The sequence below is a fragment of the Lonchura striata genome, chromosome 3 (assembly GCF_050655825.1).
Source record: "Lonchura striata isolate lonStrDom1 chromosome 3, ASM5065582v1, whole genome shotgun sequence".
In the NCBI taxonomy this organism is placed as follows: Eukaryota; Metazoa; Chordata; class Aves; order Passeriformes; family Estrildidae; genus Lonchura; species Lonchura striata.
Genome location: NC_140705.1, coordinates 103,856,209 through 103,878,344, shown reverse-complemented (window position 1 = coordinate 103,878,344; position 22,136 = coordinate 103,856,209). Strand labels below are relative to the sequence as shown.

The following is a 22,136-nucleotide window of genomic DNA, read 5'->3' as shown; positions in this document are numbered from 1 at the left end:
TGTTGGGAGTCTCATTAGATACTATTGCATGTGTCTGTAAGGTAAGTATGAGCAGTGGACTGGGTGCTTGGCAAAATGGCAGGAAGGTGTCAGGCCCACATCAAGGAGCAGCATGGTGGCTGTGGACAAAGCAGAACTGCATTCAAAGGGAAAACAAAAGTTTTCTCCTTTTTTCCTGGCAAAAATGTTATTAGAATTACATGTCTTTCTTTCCATGTGAGTATTTGTGTGTATACGTGCACACACATAGATATATGTGCATAGCTATATGTATGTATGTAAAAAAAAAATACATACGTTTTTCCCCACGTATTCCCAATCTTTTTGCCTTGTCAAACTCCCTCTGGCACAAGGCAGAAGAGTGTGTTGTCCTCTAACCAGACTAGACTGCTGACTCTCAGCTTGTGGATGAATTGCTAGCCATGGTTTGTTTGCAAAAGGCCAGGCACTCAGTAGTTAAACAGGTGCAGAGACTCCATCATTGCCTTCTGAGGATCAAGCACAGCAAGGCCAGGAGAACAGCTCTAACCTGGTCTATTAAAATGCAGGGGCAGGTGATGGTTTGTACAGTGTGTGCAGGCATAGTGCATTAACTTCTCTCCTATCCTTTCTTCTCGCCATGCTTTCTAACCACACTCGTGTTGTTAGTGTGATTTCTGTTTACCACTTTAAAGTGTGAATCAATTACTATATATGCAGCTGAGGGGGAACTGTTCTTGCTTGTTGATAAATGTAGAAAAACCTTTTTGTCAACAGTATTAAGCATTTGTAGCCAAAAAAAAAGGAAAAGGTTTTTTAAGAAAACTGATTGCAAAATGGATCAGCAGCACGTGGTTTTCAAACAGGAGCCTACAAGGAGACACGGGTAGGTGCAAAAGCAATAGGACTTCTTAGATTCCACTGGTTTTGCATTGTTTTTATGTGGTGTGTGCAATTGAACATTTAACCCAACAACTGGAAATCAGTGGAGGATGTATCTGCATAGAGATACTTTTTGGGGTGACATGCTGTGAACTTCTACGTGGAGTACTTAAAGGAGGAAGTGTGAAGGGTAGAGCTTTTGAGAAGGATTCCATCTCCAGGTGTGGTGTTCTGAAATCTGTACATGTTTTAACAGATGTCTGGAGAAATACCATGACTGTGAAAGAGAACTATTGCTTTTGGTATTCCTACAGGCTCTAGATAGCTGTAATCACCAATACAGGGGATGTGGGATATTACACAATGGTCCGCATGGTGTTTGAGAGAGGAGAACTTGGAGCTCATTTATCTTCTGTTCTCACTAATCAGCACAATTGATCAACTTAAGTGCTAACTGCTCTTAAATCCAGTCAAGCAGCAAAATATAGGTTAGTCCTGCATCCACACTGAAGGGCTTCTCTTTGGTACTTCAGCATGCATTCCTATAAATCGATTGACCAGTTTATATATTAAATGAGATTTCTTATCCTTTTTCTGCAGGATAACCATGGAAATGACATACACCTTGGTATTTTCTTCATGGGCATCTTCATAAAAAACAGAATTGGAAGGACAACTGTGATTTATAGGTAAAAGTAGGGTCTTTTGTATTTAAAATTAGTTTCTTTCCAGAGCTGTGTGTATGGGATTTTTTCCTGACTTGAATATGTGACTGTAATAGTGCCAATCCTCTAACTAAGGAGTAGTAACCTTGCAGTTTTCAGGATTGGTCTCTTGGCCCAAGGAGATTAGATAAAGAATAATTTCTGATGTCTGTGAATGGGTTGGATGGCAAGAAAGTAGTAGTAGCCTGTCATGTATCTTGTTCTAGTTTACAAGGCTTTGATCCCTTTTCTTCTTTTGTCTTTGTCTTCTTCTTTGATGCTTCTGAATGCAAATCTGTTAAACCTTGCAGCTGACAGCCTAAGAGCTCAACACTTCTGAAAATCTGGTTGCCACATTTAGATGCCCCACTAAAAAAATGTTGAACTTTCTCATTCTGTGATTTTGAAAATCATGCCTGTGTCAGTCTATTGTTTCTTCTGCAGTTTATTTTGGTTAGCAAGAATGACTTATTCACTAACTTTCTTTTGTGGGTTTTTTCTGAATGAAAATTTTGCTGGAAATTTCCATGATTCCAGGGAGGATAGTTTCGCTCTTCTTTGCTACTCTTCTAGTGGGTATTTTTATTACTGTTGCTGTTTACTTGAAGTAGATTTTTACTAATCCCTGTGATTAGAGTAGGAATTTTGTGCTGCCTGAAAGCTGTAGTTTTTGAGATGTGCTGATTTTCAACCAGTAGTTACGGCTTATATCAGACTTCAACTGGAATTTTGCAGGGAGGGTTGCTTTAAAAGAGCTTTCATTAGTCAGTTTAAAAAATGTTAGTGCTCTCTTTTCCCTGTAGCTGATGTTTTGCATATGTAATTTTGAGAAGGAATTAGATAATCCTTTAATTGGGCCAGGTGACAAAAGCAAGAAGTTTCTTTACATGTAGAAATGAGAGTTGGTGCTGGGATTCTAACTCTTTGGAAATATGCACTGCAAGCATCCTGCCATGACATGAAGAGGAATGCATGCTGCAAACAGAACAAACAAGTCCTTTCCATACCCATGGATTGCATGCAATGTACGCAAATGTCTGTCAGCTATTTGTAAGAAGATTATAACTCGGATCTTGGGCAACCTGACAATTACTTGGGTAAAAAAAATGATTGCAAACATAAGGCCAGAGTATTAACATGGTATGCATAGCCTACATAGCCACGTTGTCAACCTTCTTTAGCAAGAATTAGCACTGAATGAAAGGTGGAAGCAGCATTTGGGGAGGAATAAAACAAAATAATTCTATTACATGTGGTTAAAATCAATCAGTTCCAAAATGCCACAGTTCAGTAAAATGGTTATTAGTACTGTGTTTTTAGTGTGTCTTCTATTGTGGGTCTTCAAATTCATGTTTTTAAAGAGAGCTTTTAACTCTTCTGCTTTGGATTAAGAGCTGACTATGCTTGCATTTCTAATCAGAACATGATTTCCTTGTTTTTCTGACCAGGTTTCTTCACCAAAAAGTTACTGAAAACCTTTCCCATAAAATGAGACTGATGTTGACTAAGGGATTCCTGCTGTGTTTGTGAAATGTGTGAATGTATGTGTTGGCAAACTCCAATGCATTTTTTTACTCTGCAGGTGGAACGACATTGGGAATATTGCTCATAACAAGTCTTCAATTGTTCTAGAGTTGATCAACAAAGAAGAGAATGTACTCTTTCACACAGTAAGAAAAAGATCTGATCAGTGTCATCATGAAAGCTACTTATGTAAAAATAAACCTTTAAAATGCCACTTTCCCAAAGAGGCTCGCTTGCATAACACCACCCCCCTCACATTCCTGTTGTACTTTATACAGAAAGAGAAATTAACTTCATCTAGCTATTAATTTCTGTATTTTCTTCCAAGTGCACTGAAATATCCTGTGCTGCGAAGTCTGCAAAAAACTGAAGTGCTTTTTTAATGGCATAAATACAGCAGCATAAGTAGAAACTGGGCATGAGCTACCATGTTGCACATACTGGAGCTCAGAGTGCCACAGTGCTGTTCTGTACTGTTTAAAATCACTCCACATCTCCCTGAACCAAGGCCAGTACACAAACTGGACCAGCAAGCTTGAGCCATTTTATTGTTGCAGTCCCCTGCTACTGTGCCTTAGCAGTGAAGTGGCAGTGTGTAAATGCACACCACTGGGTTTCAGTAATCCTATGCCTTCAGTGCCCTTGAGACCACTAGATGTTTTCTCAAGAGCCAAGTTCTATGATAGACTATGGAATAACCCATGGTAGACCTTACCCAACATTCCCACAACTGGATTTTTAAAAAGCTTTTGTCACTTCTTGGTAAGAATAACAAAATAAACTATTTTTTCCCTATTTTTTTTTCTCACTTTTAAAGGATGATCTTGAAAATGCCAAATATATTTCACGTCTCTTTGCATCAAGACACAAGTTTTATAAACAGAACAAAATCTGCACAGAGTGAGTACTGTTGCTTCACAGTTGTTTTCTGACACCTTGCTTTGGAATTAGTCTGAGTTTTGGCATGTCTGGTTTTGTTCAGTTTTTGGGGTTTTTTAGTTTGTTTTTTTTCCTAGTCATATATGTCAGTTATTCTTCTCCCCTTTCCCTTTTTTTCTGGTTTTATTTCAACCAACAGCAAGAACAAATAGTTGAGAATGAAATTTCATTCTGAGCCTTGTGATTTTTGATGCTCTCCAAGCAGCCAAATCCTACAGGGAGTCTTGAATCAAAGGCCTTGGTGTCTGCTGTTGATAGCCCAGATTATTAGCCTAAACTGGAGAGAAAGGTGACCTAGATTATCATGTCAAAATGTGAGCTATAGCAGCAGATGCACTGCCCATCCAGCAGCTAAAGGTGCTGGAAAGTGGAGGTTGTCATCTTCTAGTTTGGGCAGGATAATTTATCTGCCTCTTGTGCATGCTGAACGAGAGAGGGCACCTGGGTGTGTTAATCAGCGTAGCTGTGCTGCCACAACACAGCAGAGATTGTAAATCTAAACCCGAAGTCTCCTTTAGGCTCTGGTTTGAGCACTTTCTTAGAAACTGGCCTTGAGCTAGTCCTCTCACACAGGTGGATTCCTTCTAACTGAAGAAGGAATTCATTAGGCTTTAGCTTTAATTCAAAAGTCTGTTTCTTAGATGAGATGTTTCATTTACACCAGCACACATTTTCAGATTGAGGTAAATTTGGCTTTCAAAAGGTTAGAGTTTTGAGAAGTTTTCCTGGTGTGCTGGGTGAGTATAGCAGAGAAAATTAAATTCTTGCAAAACTTACCATGAAGAAGTCTCATCTCCATCAACAACTCTAGTTAGAGCTGGACATCCCATCTGCTCAGCTGGGTAATGCCATCTGTTGGAAAATAAAGCCAAAATTATGAGGGGAAGAGTGGAAGGTCTTTCATGTGTGCACACATTATATTAACATATGGTGAGTTAGAACATAGGAGAGTCTAGTGAGGTGAACTGCTCTGAGTGATCTTTTCACTTAGAGAAAAGAGATGTTTGTTAGATTTCACATGTTGCTCTCAGTTCAGATTGGGAAAGACATTTCTTAGCAGCATATAATAGATTTAAATAGTCCAATGCTAAACTCAGTTTAATGGTTCCAGAGGGATTGAATTCAAAGGGAACTCCTGATTTTTTTCCTTGTGACAGTCAAATACCATAGTCTGTCACCTTGAGACATTTTCCCTTTGAAGCTGTGTTGGGGTCAACAGAGATAATTTTTGTTACCAGTCACAATCCAGACTGCAGAATCCATAGCTTTTGATCATGTTTCTCCCTAAACACTGAACCATAAGTATGTGGGTCCTATGAATGTGTTGCATGTAGCAGATTCATAGGCCACTTGCAGATATTTGGACTAATAAAGGTAGGGGATGTCACAAAGTCAAAGAATGAAATAACAAGTTTTAATGTATTTTTGTCATTAGAATTGCCCCCTTTACCATGATCTCATATGGTATAAGCTTGTGTGCTAGAGCTACAGATATTGATGGCAGCATATGCTGGTGTGTGTTTTCTAGCCAAATAATTTTCCTGCCCTCTGTGTTAAAATGATAGTTGTTTGTTTTCCTGTGTGCCTTTCCTCTAATTGCACATAACATCATTCGCCAGATCAGAAACTGTAAGAGGACAAATTCCACCTTTCCTCTCTTCACGTAAGCACTATATTTCTACCTCCTTCAACTTGTTTCTTTCCCTTCATCATTCATCATATTTTTTTTCCTCCTACACTCCTTGTTCCTTCCACTGCACCTGGCTACTCTAACACTGTATGTGGCTCTGCTAGTATTGTTCTAACAGTTGTTTTTTTTTCCTTTTCTTCCTGATCTGTGTGCATTGCTTTGGAGTGATTGCTATCAATTTCATAGGATTGTCCTTGTTTTAATGTTCACATTAAATCACCTGTGACTGTACCTGTCTGCCATGTTCAGTTTTTTTACTTAAGAGACATGTTTCCAAGTGAGCCAAATAGGGTAATGAACAAAAGGCATGTATAATTTGGAATGGGAACATTTTTTGTATTTAAAGAAGAACCTGAATTATTTTCATTTATTCATATATCTGAAAATCTCAGTAATGAGCAATATGAACGGGTTCTTCACATCTTGTTTTTCCCATTCATTCTTGACTCAGAACTGAGATATTGTGGTTTCTATAATTTCTCTTTTTCGTCCACAGACAATCAAATTCTCCTCCCCCTATCCGACGGCGGCCAACCTGGAGTAGGTCATCTTTGGTACGTGCCACAGTGAGGTCTTTAAGAATATCTATACCATTTCTGATGAGATGAGGCATTGTATAAGATGAACTACTTTCTAAATTTCAAATAAGCCCATTAACTCACTTCTTGTTGGCAATGTGATTGGAATGAGTTTCAAGAGTGTGACTGCCCAGATTGATTAACTGGATAATATCACCAGTGAGTAGTAAAAATTGCAGTCTTCAAGGCATTGTATTTTTACTTGCCCTTTAAAAATTGAGCATTTTTTCTGCTGCATTGAGGTTATTTCAATATGTAGAGAAAATAATTCTCTAGAAAGAATTTTAAATGTCTTGTGCTCTATGCATCAAATCTAGTCATTATAAAGTGTTGCATTTCACATTTCTTCAATCCTCATGTTTTTTTATAAGGACTATTTACAATTTAGCAGCTTCTTAGGTTAAGACTCTATTTTATGTGTGGAGTTACTGTTAATTTAAGTTAAACTATTAGAATCAGCATTGTGATTCAGAGTTTTTCTTAAATGGTTTTTATTTCTATTCAGCTAATCCCCAGAAACACTATGAATCTGACAAAACTGGGTAATTTTTTCCTGAAATATTTACAAAAAAAAAAAAGTCATGTGTGAGTCTTTTTTTTTTCTCCCATCTGTTCTAAAGAAAATGGTTTTTTTTTTTGTTAAGTTTTAATGTCTAGCATGTCAATATTTCTTAATCTTATTTCTGTAGCAGTAGCATTGCTGGTTCCTTGGACAGAGAGCAATATTATCTCCAAGCAGGTTGCCAGTTTTCATGTGTGGTATAGGTTATACCTTCTTTGTAGATCTTTCCAGATTGAAAAGTCCATTACCTTATTGCTGCATGGCAGAAAGCTGATGTGGGCAAGTGTTTTCTTGACATTTCCCCACAGTGTGGTTACAGTTTGTGAAAATATTCCAAAATTAGGCTTAAGCAGATACTGATTTTAGGATAGCTTTGTCCTTGCAGATTTCAACACAGGTTATTTTCCTGTGTCTGTGTATACAATCCATTATATCTAAAAGTTGCACTCTCTGTTTTCCGGGCAGGAAAGCTGCTGTAGCTGCCTCGAGATTTCTTTGTCCTTCCATTGTTAAGATGTTTCTAAGGTATCATGATGCAATACACAGGCTGTGTATAGCATTCTCTGTGGCATATTTACAGTATTTTTGGTACTTATGAGTTAGAACGCTGGAAATTACTATGCAGAACTGAAGGTGAAAAAATGAATGGTGCTTTGCATTTTTATGCTACAGCCTCTGTTATATCATGAGTGGAAAAAGTGAACTGCTTTCGAAATTGTATATGAAAAATGGAAATCTGCTCTTTCAAAAGAAAAAACAAATTGTGCTGCCACTTTGTTGTAAACATAAGCATGCAACAAGCTTTAAATCCCCAAAGTCTCGGGAAGATCAAGAGGAAGAATGTGGGCTCATCAATTGAGAAGTGTACTGGGCTGCTGATTGCTCACGGTGAACTTTCAGCTGCCTTTTTCATAATTGCTCTGTTAACTTGTTGGAACAGTTCTCTTTGGGAAGAAAAAAAAAAGCCTCCTGACTGTTGTCTGAACTGCACATACCTTCATACACCTACCTATTCATTTGTCTTGTGTAGCAATAAATCAGTAGGCAGAAATGGGAAGTGAAGTGGAATCTTTGGGGTGAGGCTCTGCCACTTCACTAGGGATCATGTTCTTTACTTTCAGATCAAGACCCTTTATATGGTTTTGGCATGGTTTCTGCTGTCTCTTTTTCCTGTCAGACCACCCAGCAATGTTGGTTTTCCAGAAAAAAACCCTCAGTGTAGGAGATCTTAATATAATGGTATGTTTAATTACCTGATTTCTAAAAAAATCCAAGTCATCATTAATTTAGATATTGTTGTTCTTCAGAAACCAGGGTTCTCTTTTTTCAAAGGAGACAGATGGGTCTTAGAAATACAAATTCCAGATTTCTTGCCGATACCTTTCCTAATATCTATCACAAAGAAAACTGCTCCAGTTTGTGGATTCTTAGTAGAAGTCACTCCTCTTTCCTTGAACTTTTTCTCTGCCCTCCATTTGTTAGGCTTTCCAGCATCGCAGTTAGTTCCAGCCTCAGCTTCTCTACTAAAATTGTCGATAGCAGTCTCCTTGGCCCAGGTTGTTCAGTGAGACTAAGGTTTTATACCTTTGGAAGTAATTCTTGTAGCAAAAATATTTCTTGTTGTTTTCCAGTTCTGGCTTTAACACAGCTATTTTATATGCAAGAATTCATACTGAGCTCAGTATCTTTGATTCTCATTCCTTCTCACCATTTACATGGAAAATGTAAATCTTACCCCTTCCCTACCCTCCTCTTTGCTAGCAAACTTGCTTGGTGCTCATTTGGTGCATGTGCACGCAAAGGCAGATTATGTGGGGTTTTTTGCCTTGGGCATCCACAGTATTCCTTAATAGTCTGAGCTACATGAATCAGCCTGGATGAAAAGCCCTTATTCTGCTGCTAAGGAAGGCACATTCATGAGACAGGAGTGCCTTCCTTGTCTTTCTGCTTACTTCATATATTGAAATATGTTTTCATAAACTTGGTCAGTGACACCAGACAGGCCATAGCAGTGCAGGTGGCAAAGCAGAATTGCAAAACATGTTGGTTTACCAAGGGACAAAGCTGGGGAATACGGCGTCAGCACTGATTTATTTTCTGTAACTGATCCTACTGATTTAATGCTGAATCGTTCCTTCTGAGATTTGCATTTAAAAAATTCTTTCAGTGCAGATTATTGGAGTAAACTCGAATTCCTTGTCTAAGGAATTCAATGTTTGTGTAATTTGCAGAGTTATTTTAAGTCCTTATGTAGTCTTATTGTGTGAATAACAGTGTCCTTGAATTTGTTCCATGTCTACTTTTGTCCTCATTAGGTGTCTGTTTTGTTTGGGTTTAATTCTTCAAGGGCAAGGGCTTTTAATAAAAATGTGAAGAATTTTAAAAGAGTTGAAATTGTGGATGTTGTTTACTGAAGTGGTTGTGCTTAAAGGAGTCTTAACTGGTCAGTTTTGGGCTCTGTAATAAAATTTAGCAAGCAATTTACAAAAAGTTATTCTCTGTTCTATAAGGAGCTGCCAAGATGTGTTTTTGGCTGGGTAAGAAAGAGCAATATTTAGTGGAAAGGGCACAGAACCATTTTTCCTGTTTCAGTTGCAAAAATTGTAGTAAAAGAAGTCCTAATGCTTTTTTATTTCCTTGTGCTTTTATTTCAGCCAAGACAACATCCTTTTATACTGCCTCCTATGCATGTCCAGTGTGGAGAACACTACACTGAAACACATAATTCACAAGGTACTTAGAGCATATATTTTCCCTTTAATGTACTTCAATTTTATGTGTATGCAAAGCTCCTAAGCCTTATATCTAGATTTATAATGCCATCAAATGGGAGCTGCTGCTGCAGGAAACTAGCAGTTTTATAGTTAATGTTGCAGTAAGTCTTCTGTTTGAAGGCCAATTTCAGTTTTCAAATTTCCCTAAAATATCTGTGTATGATTATATGGACCTTAACCTTGGTATTCCAGTTCAGTGAGCTGAAAAAATAATTTCTAAAGGGAGTATGATGGCTGTACTCAAAGGCAGTGCCAGCTGGGGCCAGGGAGAGAAACCGAGTGAGGGAAAAGGAGACAGCAAAAAGCTTTTACTGTAAGAGAAGTCATAATGTCCTGTCCATGAATCTGTATCTGTAGACAACCTTTTCTGCTGATTTTTCACCACCACCTGCATTGTTAGCCTTACAGACACAAGGAGGACTATTTTCACGCCCATGTTTGACAAATAAATTCTTTAAGAGGTTGTGCCAGGTTACTTTGATCAAGTCTGGGAATGGAGCCCAGCCCCTAAACAGCTTGAGTCTCACACCCTTAACCACCCCACCTTTCGGGATACACGTAGCCAGGTCTGCTAGGCTGCTGTTCTTTGCAATTCATGAGAGGTACAGCTGAAGTATTCTCACCAGCAGAGGAACTCTCAATCAATACCTCACCAGTTAGTGTTCTGGGTTGTAGGGTCTGACTAGTTTTAAGGTAGAAGATGGGAAGTTTTGAAAGGAGCCATTTAGTAGAGTTCCTTGCATACAGTAAGATTGACTTAGTGGTACTACTATTGTACTGTGAAGGTAAAGCTGTGAAGAATATTCTCAAATTTAGAATTGTAAAATTCCCTTAGTTTTACAACAGACTTTTCTATATTTTCAAAGAACTAGCTGATTTCAGAGTTTGGGAAGCTATTACTCTTTTCTTACAGGATTTTCAGCAAGGACAGTCTTGCAGTAAAGTTGTGATCCAGTATATGATCTTTACTGTTGATTTCCTCTCAGGGCATTGCTGAAGTATTTAAAATTCTGTAGTGCATCTGCATGGTGGTTTGTTGTTTGGGTTTTTTTTTCTTTTTTTTTTTTTTCCTGAGCTTTGATCACCCAAATGTGTCTTACTTCAGATCCTCAAAACTGTTGATTGGTCTAAAGTCAGATTTCCAATTTCACAGTCCTCTGCTACTCTGAATCTCAGACAGCTATGTATCAACAGAAGAGACAAGAGCATTTTTCAGGTTAACCATATGCTTGCAGCGCTGGAGGTTTATGGTGTCAGCATCAGTGAACCCTCTCACCATGCTAAGGGAGGAGATGCCCCTTTATTCTTCCTTGCCACCTCAGGCAAAAACACTTCCTGTCTTTCTCCTTTCATGTTTCCCACAAGGTCTGAACTACTACCATGTTTTGCTAAATGCTGAGTATGTTTACGTTGGTAGCTTTCCTCAGTTCTATTTTGATGGCTCAAAGATGCTCCCAAGACCAGACATTCCCTGCACTTGTGCAGTAAACTGTCTCTGTACTCAATGGTGCAGAGTGCATTTGAAGTTTTGTTAGCAGCTAATAAGTCCTTGTGGGTTAAAATTGTCAACATTTCTCTCCCTACTCTACACAGATAGCATTTTCCATGGAAATGAAGAAACTTTCTACTGTAGGTCTCAGACCAGTTTGGATAGGTGTCCAATGGACTTCAGCTACTTGAATGGTAATGGACCCAACGGGAGTGTGTGCAGTGCCCACAGCATGAACTCCCTCAATCGCTCACAGAACTTCGTCCAGGCATCTCCAATGTCCTCAAATCTGAGCATCCCGGGAAGTGACATCATGAGAGCAGACTATATCCCCAGCCACAGACACAGTGCAATCATCGTCCCGTCTTACAGGCCAACTCCAGATTATGAAACTGTCATGAGGCAAATGAAGAGAGGGGTGATCCAGATGGACAGCCAAAGCCAGTCTTTGAGGAATCTCAATATTGGAAACACACATGCTTACAACCAGCCAGAGGACCTAGTTTACAGCCAGCCTGAGATTCGAGAGAGGCACCCTTACACGATCACCTACGGGCCCCAGGGGGGTGGCTATAACAAGCCTGTGGCCCCGTCTGACCAAATGAACCCTAACAACGCTGCTCAGAATAAGACGGCAGCCAGCGCCATATCCCACACGGTCAGCACCCCAGAACTGGCCAACATGCAGCTGCAGAGCAGCCAGAGCTACAACACCACCCACATGCTCAAGAACTATCTCTTCAGACCCCCGCCTCCGTACCCGCGCCCGCGCCCCGCCACCAGCACGCCCGACCTGGCCAGCCACCGGCACAAGTACGTCAGCGGCAGCAGCCCCGACTTGGTCACGCGTAAGGTCCAGCTCTCGGTGAAAACCTTCCAGGAGGACAGCTCGCCGGTGGTGCGCCAGTCGCTGCAGGAGGTCAGCGAGCCCCTCATGGCCGTGAAGCATCACGCGGCAGTGAACAAGCGCCACAGCCTGGAGGTCATCAGCAATATGGTGCGCGGGATAGAAGCCATGGCCTTAAAAACCTTAAACGCCCCTCTGCCGCGCAGGAACACTTTGCGGGAGCAGGTGCAGCCGGAAGAGTCGGTCCAGATGGGGCACGAAGTTCAGCAAGTCCCTCACTACCACCACAAAAAGACGTTTTCTGATGCCACAATGCTGATACACAGCAGTGAAAGCGAAGAGGAAGAAGAAACGCAGGAATCTGTGTCTCGGATAGCAGCCCTCCATGAGAACATGGAGTACAGCGCTCAGCTGCAAGCTGCCTTGGCTAGAATACCAAATAAACCTCCTCCGGAGTATCCTGGGCCTCGTAAAAGTGTCAGCAATGGAGCACTGAGGCAGGACCACGTTAGCATTTCTGTGGCTGTAGCCAGGGCCAAGGCCATGAGGCCGGGGCCTTCCAAAGCCATCAGTGTCTCTCGAACTGATCAAGTGGCAATAAATGGGTCTTCACTGGGGCCCTCTATCTCGGAGCCTGACCTCACCAGTGTGAAGGAGCGGGTCAAGAAAGAGCCGGTCAAGGAAAGGCCTGTGTCTGAAATGTTTTCTATCGAGGACAGCATTATAGAAAGAGAGATCATGATGAGGGTAAGTGCCTTCCTCTGTTGTGGTGGCTTCTTCAAAATTAGCAATCACACAGGTCAACTTCCATCCCAAAAAACTGTTGGGTCAGTAAACTGCAGGGGAACATGTGGGTGGGAAGCTGTGGATTTGCTTAAAGCTGGGAAATGTGATATTAAGTGCCACATACAATTTGGTTTTGCGGGCTGTCACGGGGGCTGATCCCATGCACTGCTTGGGCTTGTTTGTTGCCTCAGCTGTGGCTCTTTGGCTGCTGGCCAGACCTGTGTCTGACCCAGCTGAGGATGCCACCGCCCTGGCAGCAGTGCTGGCTGGAGATGGGTGGATGGCAGGGCGGGCACCTAGGGATGAGGAGGCTGATGGCAAAGCCCCCCTTGGTGGCTGCTTCCCTTTAGGATTTGAGGGCAGGGCGAGTCTGGAATGCGTTTGCCGAGATGGGTGGGAGGTTGAGTTTTTGGCACTGGTGTTTTATTCGTTTGCAAGGGTGTCAGGTGAAGTATCACATAACATAATGGCAACTCAGGATTTTGTTGAAATGATATTTAATTCCCTTCCTGTCACTTTATGTAATGTAGTTCTCTGAATAAAACCCTGGTAGCCCTAGAATATGGATTGTCGGTTTCGCCAGTAACTGAGGAACCGGATATCTAAATAGAGAAGCAGCAGATGTAGAGGCTGTGTGGTTGAGCATTTGGATTGTTTATTTTGTTAAAAATGCACTCAAGTATGAGAAGCAGAGTTCTGTTAAACTTGCAACAAATATAAAATAAGAAGTATTTAAAGGCAATGACAGAAATATGAGGGATGCCCTTAGTGACCTACATATACACCTGGTGTAGTGCTGTGAGCAGTGCAACTGCAGTCACAGAAACCTAAGTGTATGCTGTAGTTCTCATTTTCAGCACTGTCTGAAACCAAAACCATTCCTGAAAGAAATTAATAAAGCACCTAAATGGTCCAAAGCAGAAAAGAGTTTGTAGTGTACTAGATCAATGACTCGCTAGATTTAAATATTACTGTATATTCTAAGAAATGTTCTAAACATGTCCAATGCTGTTCTTGTCCATTGGGCATCCTTATGCTGGTGTAAATCTTAGTAATACAACCTGAGCTACTAAATTGCAACATGGAGACTGATTTTAGTCTTTGACAATTCCTAAACTTTAAATGTAAAATATAAAGTAGAAAGGAAAAAAGGGAAGGGGTAGCCTTAGCATTAAGTTATTAAGGTGGTTTCAGCCTAGATCAGGAATTTTGACATGTGTGGACCTTGTTTTTGTCACATTAATCAGGTGTTATATTAATGGTAATTTGGTGACCTTGATCTGTTAAGCACAGACTTTCTTCTGTTTCACTTTTGAATTAGTAAAAATGATAGATTTCCCAAACAAAGGAAAAATACTTGCATTTTCCTGCCTTCTCAAAGTATAAAAAGAAAAGTGGGTTTTAATGTTTGTATTTTTGCTTAGTGCTCTGGAGGAATCCAGTGGTGAGGAAAAAGCTCACAAACTTTTGAATAATCAAGGCATATCCATATATCTGATGGCATTCAGGTTCCATCATGTGTTTCTAGGAGCTGAGCTTGGCCCATCTGGTGACCACAGTTTCCATATGTGTGCTGAGAACCAGGCACCCCTTCTGTTTACCCCTCCTTCCAAATCCAGCAGAAAGAGCTCTTAAGGAAATGGAATAAAATATTCCTAATTTGGGCACTTCTGGAGATGCTCTGTCTTTTTTGATGCTTCAACTCCCAGTGTCATAAGGAGGAGGCAGCAGGATGAATTTAAAATTCATGCTCTGGTTCTCTATGTCATACCATAATATGATTCATGAATATGATAAATAATATCCCTCCCTGGCTGCTATTGCATTCAGTTTCTGGGACATGCAAGCTCAGTTTTTAGTGCAGAATATATCACGGGTGCTGTTTGAATCACCATAAAAGCTAAGTGCATCAGAAGACTTCTCATTTTAAGCATTATCATCACAGAAGAGAAACAATGGCCTGTGTTTTAGTGTTTGTTGTTATAGATTGAAATTATTGCTTTTCAAAAGATGCCCCAGGTATCTTGGCCTTGGGAGTGCTACTTTAACGTAACAGGGTGATGCTTTGTGCATCCTGCATCCAGAATAATGTCTGCAGGAAAATGCTTGCAATTGTATTTGTGTGTCTTTTGATGGCATGTAAACTGTATTACATGCTGGGATTGCTTCTTTGAAATTAAAATTCTGTGCTCATGTAGGAGCAGGCCTTTGAGGAATAACAGGAAGAATAGAGGTTGTATTTGAATTTACGATGCTAATGGTGATCATCTGCATTCCTTGGCCAGAGAGTTGCAGATTTTGGAGATTAAAAAAACATTCCAGCATTTTACTGGCATTATAAATAATCACACAGAGATGAAAACGTGCCTTTTCTTGCCAAAAGAATCTAGAAAAGCAGAAGATGGCAGGCCTGGAGGCCCAGAAGAGGCCCTTGATGTTGGCAGCACTGAACGGACTCTCAGTTGCTAGGGTTCCAGTGCCGGAGGACAGCCAGGATGAAGTCACCAAGGTGCCAATGGATGAGAGGGTAAGATGGAGCTTCACAAAATGTTGCTTGTTCTCTTTGTTCCCAGCAGCATGAAGCATTTAAAATACTAAAATCTGATTTAAAATGTGAAAAAAATGTCTCATATAAGTTTTCAGAGCCATTAATGCAAAAGGGCTGTGGCTAACACTGGTATGTCTTTGGTATGTCTTTGAATGGTATGTCTTTGAATGCAGGAAAAATCAAATGTCTTGAACATTTACTGAAGTCAGTGAAAATGGAGGCTGTTCTGTTTCACCTGACTGTACAAGATCAATCTGTAAATCTAACATTTTGCACATTTTTTCACTTGATCAGGTGAACTTCTGCAGTGCTTACCCACAGAAACTGTTTTTCATGTTCTGATACAGATAAGGAGTTTGGTTAATGACTCTAATGGGATTAAATTTAAAAAAAAAAGAAGTTGTTTGCCTCCTGATGTTTGCACACACGGGGTGTGTGTGTGTGTGCATGGAATTTCAGATACTAAAAACAGTTGCTGTGTTAAGATTTGAGAAGCAAATTTGCAAAGAATCATTCTGGTTTTCTAGATAGAAATTTGCAGGGAGTAGAACTTCACCTCCACCTTGTCTGTATGTAGGGTTGTGTTCAACCACAGGCATTGCATCCTTGTGAATTAGGCAATATTTTGAAAATGTGGGCCATATCACATTTCTTGCCGTAGGATCTTCCTGGAAAGAAATAAAAATATCTGTTATGTTGCAATCATATATTCATACTGAAATTCTTACTGAGCCAAGATTATTTAGTACAGGTTTGCCTTTTATGCTATCAGTCTTCAAAAATGTGGAGGGGGAATGTAAAACTGTAAAATTTGCCAGTGGTTTAACTTGGTAGAAGTAAGTGTGTCATATTTCTTCAGATAACTGCAGGAGGGGTGAGTGAGAGAATGCTATGGCTGCGTATTGGAATTCAAAGAATGGATGGATGGGTCTAGTGGTAAATGTTCTTCCCAGAAGCATTAATGGGTTGGTGCTCCTTTCTCTTAAATCCTAGTGCAAAATCTTGAAGAGGAAGCTGGAGGAGGGGATGGTGTTTACAGAATATGAGCAGATTCCAAAGAAAAAGGCAGATGGGATCTTCACCACTGCTGCCCTCCCTGAAAATACGGAGCGCAACCGCGTCAGGGAGGTCGTTCCTTACGAGGAGAACCGAGTGGAGCTGGTGCCGACCAAAGAAAACAATACAGGCTACATCAATGCTTCACACATAAAGGTAAAAGCTTGCTCGAGTTTAGCTTGGCAAATGAAGGTGTGCTAAAGCCTTATTTGCATTTCTGACTGCACAGCAGCCTCTTCTGGAGCTGTACCCCTGGAGCTTCTGAAAAGGTTTAAGAGGTAACATTATACCGTTTTGTGTCACCATGGGCATCTATAAAGTCTCCTATCAACTAACATGCATACGTTGATTTAACTGCTGGAGACTGGGAAGTCATTTTGGAGAGGCATCCTGACTTTTTTGTGCCCACCTCTGTCAGCTTGTTGTGGAATGACTCCACTGGTTTGTGTAGAAAGAGGTGCCATTTTTCTCAAACCTCATGAGAATGCATTAGATCAGCCCCAGTATCTGCAGTGTGATAAAGCATGTTTTAAAGTATACACTGACCTTACCAGAAAGATCCCTGCATCTCCGACTGGAAACTGCATTGAACTTCCATATTTCAAATTATGTTTTGAACAAGAAACTTCAGATTTTGTGTTAATTCAATATAGAAATAGAAATACAAGCTGACTGTTTTAACAAGCATGATCAGTTTTAACAGTGAACTATGCTCCAGTGACTGCAGATGCTTGTTTTTCTTTAAGCTTTCAGCAGTATTTGCAAAGTCCTCTGTTGGCTTTTACTGTACCCTGAGAGAAGTAACAGAAATCCTCTGCATCAGATGACAGATTCTTTTGTAAGAGAGGGCTTTCTGTGTTTTGTCATTGTCAAAATCCAAATTAATAAGAAATAATTCCAAAATAATGAATAAAACATCCTGTTAAATTAATATTTTCCTTGAGTAAAAGCCTTTTAAAGTTTAAAGAGACTTGCTGGCCTTCGCTATGATTTACAGTGTTAAATCCTGGTGATTCAAATCTGAATTTTATATTTGAATAATTTCTGAACCAGGATCCTGGCAGTTTGTCATTTTTCTGCATAGCCTGGTAGGAAGCACATACTGAGTTTTTATATAATCAGACATTGCTATGATGATGAATTTCTGAGCCCCAAATTTTCTACCTACAAAGTAGGTGGAGAAAAAGAAGATACTCCTAAACGATGCTATTTTCCCTGGCTAGTTTTGAGCCCACATTTTATCTTGTGTGCCGCTGTTGGACACAGCCACATCTCATGTCCATGGAGCACCCAGGGCCAGGCAGCAGTGCTTTGATGCCTGACAGAGGGCCTTGGCAGGGTTTCCCTCCTGCACTTGGAGCGGTGCTTTCAGAAGCCAAGCAGATGTGCTTTTGCTTAGAAGGTGAAATTGCATCTGTGAAATTTACCTCAGCAGCACAGTGTGTGCCTGTGTTTTCAGCCCAATATTTAATTTTTAATTTCCTGCAGCTAGGGCATTAGAATGCAGTAAACATTCCAGGCATCCCATTCCCTTCAGACTATTTATGGGCCTTTCATGTCATGTGCCAGGAGGCTCGGACCAGAAGTCAGTAGACAAAGAAAACTCCTCTGACATCCTGATGGGATCCATGCCTGGAGGATTCCAGCTCCCACTGCTTGGTCTGCAAGCCCCACAGTTTAACAATAATTCTCTGCTTATTTACCATGGATCATTGCTGTTAAGATACAAGGATCATAATTGTAATTAAATTTATGGATAAAGCACAAAGGTTCTTACGAGCACTTCATCTGACCGACTGTGTCAGCTCAGTATTGACTTGAAAAGCTCAGTATTGATTTAAAAAGTCAGTATTGACTTAAAGTGTCACTGTACTACCACCCGTGGCTGCAGACCATCAGTACAAGTGCAGGCTGCTGCTTAGGGATGTGCAGTTTATATTAATTCTCATCTAGTACAAGAACTTAAGAAGTCTTCCAGCCTTGGTCTTGCTGTTTTTAGCCATCATTCAAAAAAGAAAATGCTGCATAGTATGAAATAAAGAAAAGGAGCTGTTGTACAGGGTCAAACAGTTTTCAGTAAAGTGAGAAACTTGTTATTGTACAAAAATGATGTTATTTATAGGTGTAAAACCCCAAGCATTCCAGATTAATAAGCAGTTGTTTGATGAATAAATGAATTTATTTTATTATTTCTGAGAATGTATTCAAAGACCTCAAACACGGTATGTGGTTGAACCTGTCAGAGTTATTGATTGTTCCTCATAGTGTTGTCTGCCAGTACATTGATATTTATGGATGTGTCAGCATTTTTGTTGTAAATCTTCTTCTCTGGGATTTATAACTTTGGGAGAAGTGGCTCTGGGCTAATAAGCAGAACTAGGAGACCTTAGTCTGAGAAGGAAAAGTATTTCAACTTTCCAAAATAATGAGTTTGTCTGGTTCTTCTGGTAAGCATATTTTTGAAGTGATATGTAGTAGTTCTAAAAGCACTTCAGATTTTTACCTAAAATGTTAGAAAAAAGATTTTGTAAGCCTTCTCTGATGCATAGCAAGTTATGTGTCATAAAATTATGATTTTTTTAGTACACAAGTGATTTTTTTTAAAACTGCCTCTGTCAGTTAAAGCAGTGTTTTATACTAGCTAACTGCAAGGTAATGCTGGCTCTGTTCAGGGCACTTCAGAATTTGCAGTCTGTAAATCTGTGTGTTAATGCTTCAAAAAGAATTTCATTACCTGTCATGCAAATACACAAATACTTCTGTAAGATGTGGTTGGTAAACCAGTTGTGTATTGGAAAATAGATTTACATGACTACAGCTTTGGGTAATTTTAAATTTCTCATGGTGTTTGAAAGACATCTGATGTACTGAATTTACTCTATGGTAGTTTTCAGGTTCTGAACTGAAAAACCCAAGGTGAGTAAAATGCACAGATTTTTTTTATTTGGTTGGTTGTTGGGTTGTTTTGTTTGGTTTTTTTTCGTCTATATGATCCAGATGCAATGGCAAGAAAGAAGGCATTTAGACCAAAGCTTTATGGTTATGGGCATCAAGACAGGACATGGAAGCACTGAAGGTTTTGTTAGATTTGCCCTTATAAAAAGGATGATATTTGTTCACAGTATTTTTTCAAAAGTAGAAGAACAAAGAAGTAAAAATTTCACTGTAGTTTCTTTTGTTGAAAAGGCAGTTCTGGCACAGACACTGCTGAGAATTCAGGCACTGAGTGGTTGTTTCTTTTTCCCTTCCTCCCAGGTGACTGTAGGTGGAGAGGAGTGGCACTACATTGCTACTCAAGGGCCCCTGCCACACACATGCCATGACTTCTGGCAGATGGTGTGGGAACAGGGGGTGAATGTTATAGCCATGGTCACAGCTGAAGAGGTATGTGAAATCACAGAATCATTCTTTCTGATGTGAGCCAATCTGTTGTTATCATCACTTCCCACTCCAGTAACCTGTTTTTTCTATCAACATCCCCTTTTCCTCTGGCTCTGTTTGAACATATGCCTGTACTGCTCTCATACTATACTTCCTAACTTCCTGACACTCAGTTTGGCAAATGCTGAAGTGAAACAAGCAGGAGCCCTCCTTCTCTCTGCTTGGGCCAAGCCAAACAAAGATGTTTCCATTGGAATGTGAGAGCACTGAACTTGCTCCTGGTTAAAATGACAGAGATTTCCACCCCATCCAAGGCCAGTTCTGTATACCCTCACTCTTATCAGCTGAAAAGAAAACAGAAGCTGTTGTTTCCATAGAAGTGTCCGTGTTAAAAAAAAAAAAAAGGCAAAAAAATCCCCAAACAAAAGCACCCCACAACTTTTTATTCTTATGCCAAGCAAAACAGTTATTCCTATTGTAATCCAAGAACTATGTGCTATGTTGTAAAAACTGGCACATGTTGTTAACTAACACCGAATTCGGCTTCATGCCTGAATGTTTGCTTTCAGCAAACACAGGGAGTAGCAGAGCACATCAAGTCACTATCCAGTTCCCAAGGCTGATCAAGAACAGACACTTAAAAGCTGCTGAAGAGATTCTCCTTCTAATTAAAAGAGTGTCTTCCCCAGGAGGAGAATATTTACCAAGGTGTTTTAGGTATTAGCTGTCTTTTGTCATGAGACAAGAGTCTTTAAGTAGTTTTACACTTAAAAATATTACATAGCTGAGCGGCTTAAGTTTTAATGGGTATTTTCTTAACTTTGTGGGATGTTCCTTACTCTTTTAGTACTTGGTTTATCAGGAGAGTTTTATGCCCTTTGTTAGTAGAGAATTATAATTGCAGAAACTAATGACTTTTTGACTTTTTTTTTTTTTTTTTTTAATCAAGGAGGGAGGGAGAAGTAAGAGCCATCGTTACTGGCCTAAACTGGGCTCTAAGCACAGCTCAGCCACTTATGGGAAGTTCAAGGTGACAACCAAGTTCCGCACAGACTCTGGCTGCTTTGCAACTACCGGTCTGAAGGTCAAGCATCTTCTCTCGGGACAAGAGAGGACAGTGTGGCATTTGCAGTATACTGACTGGCCAGACCATGGGTGTCCAGAAGAAGTCCAAGGCTTTTTATGTAAGATTCCTTTATTTTGCATGATGCATCAAGGAAAAGATTGCTCACACTGGATTCGGTTCACTGTTAGAGCTGGGACTGATATCAAGTGGTTGTTGTGGTGTACACAGGCCTCAACTAGGTTATACTTTGCTGTAATTTGGAGATAAAAAAAGGTGGTATTCCACAGGTAGGGGCTAAGGTGATTAGCAGGAGGAAAAATCCAAGGCAGCAGCACTGCCAAAACTCAGGAAATTTTAGATAATACAGGATACTTCTGCTAGCTGATCTGACAGTGTAACTTACTGCCATTTCCCAACTACTTAATGAATGCAGGAGATAATAGGCTGTACACAAATGTGATTAGAAAGGTCTGGGTGAGAGAGTATTAGTTGCTATCGAAATAAGGTGCATCTCCTCCAGATTTTCTGTTTGCAAAAGAGCAGAGACCTCTATCACACATGCAGTAAGTCTGAACTCCCTTGTAACCACATGTACCTGGGCAATGCTTAAGGGCCTCCCCAATTACATACGGTCCTGGTTCATGCTTTTCTGAAAATACAGCAATGATATTCATCTGTAATGTGTCAATAGCACTTCCTGATTCTTGGCAAGTAATAAGTACTCCCATATTAAGTAATAGGAATTCAACCATTATTTAAAATACATCTCTGGCACTACAGTAGGGAATGATGCAGAAATCTTTAAATTACCACTGAAGGAGTCTGCACATGGTACACTGATGTGTTGGAGATGTCTGTTGTCTTAGTTCCTGAAAGCTTTGCAGCAGCAGTGTCTCTCTGTGGCAGCTAAGTCCTCTCTCAGGAAGATCCATTAGTTCTACTTCAGTCTTGCCACAGCTACAGTCCTTTAGTGATGCATTCTCCTTTGCCTGGTACAAGCTGGATGTAAACAGTGCATCCTCCTTATCCCAGGTCTTGTCACCAAGGCAAAAAATAAAAAAACGACATTTCAGCTTCAGCAAAGGAGTACCAAAGAAGCTGTCTTCAAGGAAAAGCTATTGCCCAATTCCTTATTTGTTTCATAATTTGTCACTCCTACCAACCCCTGTAGCTGTGGTTGGGCATGGCAGTAATTGGAACCTGATTGTCCCCATTTCCTCTCTCTCATTGTTTGCCACCACTTAGGGTCCCATTTCCCTGTGTGCATTGAAATGCAGCTTTTCTGATGTTGGTAGGCCTCCAGCCCCATCCTGCCTGTGGGGAGAGGATGG

The 22,136-nt window shown here is 40.3% G+C and overlaps 1 protein-coding gene across 3 annotated transcripts in view; it reads left to right on the top strand.

The window, feature by feature from the left end:
• The window catches only part of PTPN14 (protein tyrosine phosphatase non-receptor type 14), a 110,006-nt gene that overhangs the window by 77,340 nt on the left and 10,530 nt on the right, over nucleotides 1-22,136 (top strand). For all 3 annotated transcript variants that reach the window (XM_021547594.3, XM_085576057.1, XM_077781883.2), the window contains exons 8-17: nucleotides 1,462-1,550; nucleotides 3,148-3,235; nucleotides 3,907-3,989; nucleotides 6,215-6,272; nucleotides 9,513-9,591; nucleotides 11,226-12,715; nucleotides 15,138-15,281; nucleotides 16,296-16,514; nucleotides 19,614-19,742; nucleotides 20,689-20,923. In XM_021547594.3, the coding sequence (XP_021403269.1) occupies nucleotides 1,462-1,550; nucleotides 3,148-3,235; nucleotides 3,907-3,989; nucleotides 6,215-6,272; nucleotides 9,513-9,591; nucleotides 11,226-12,715; nucleotides 15,138-15,281; nucleotides 16,296-16,514; nucleotides 19,614-19,742; nucleotides 20,689-20,923 (2,614 nt within the window). The remainder of the gene's footprint in view (nucleotides 1-1,461; nucleotides 1,551-3,147; nucleotides 3,236-3,906; nucleotides 3,990-6,214; nucleotides 6,273-9,512; nucleotides 9,592-11,225; nucleotides 12,716-15,137; nucleotides 15,282-16,295; nucleotides 16,515-19,613; nucleotides 19,743-20,688; nucleotides 20,924-22,136) is intronic.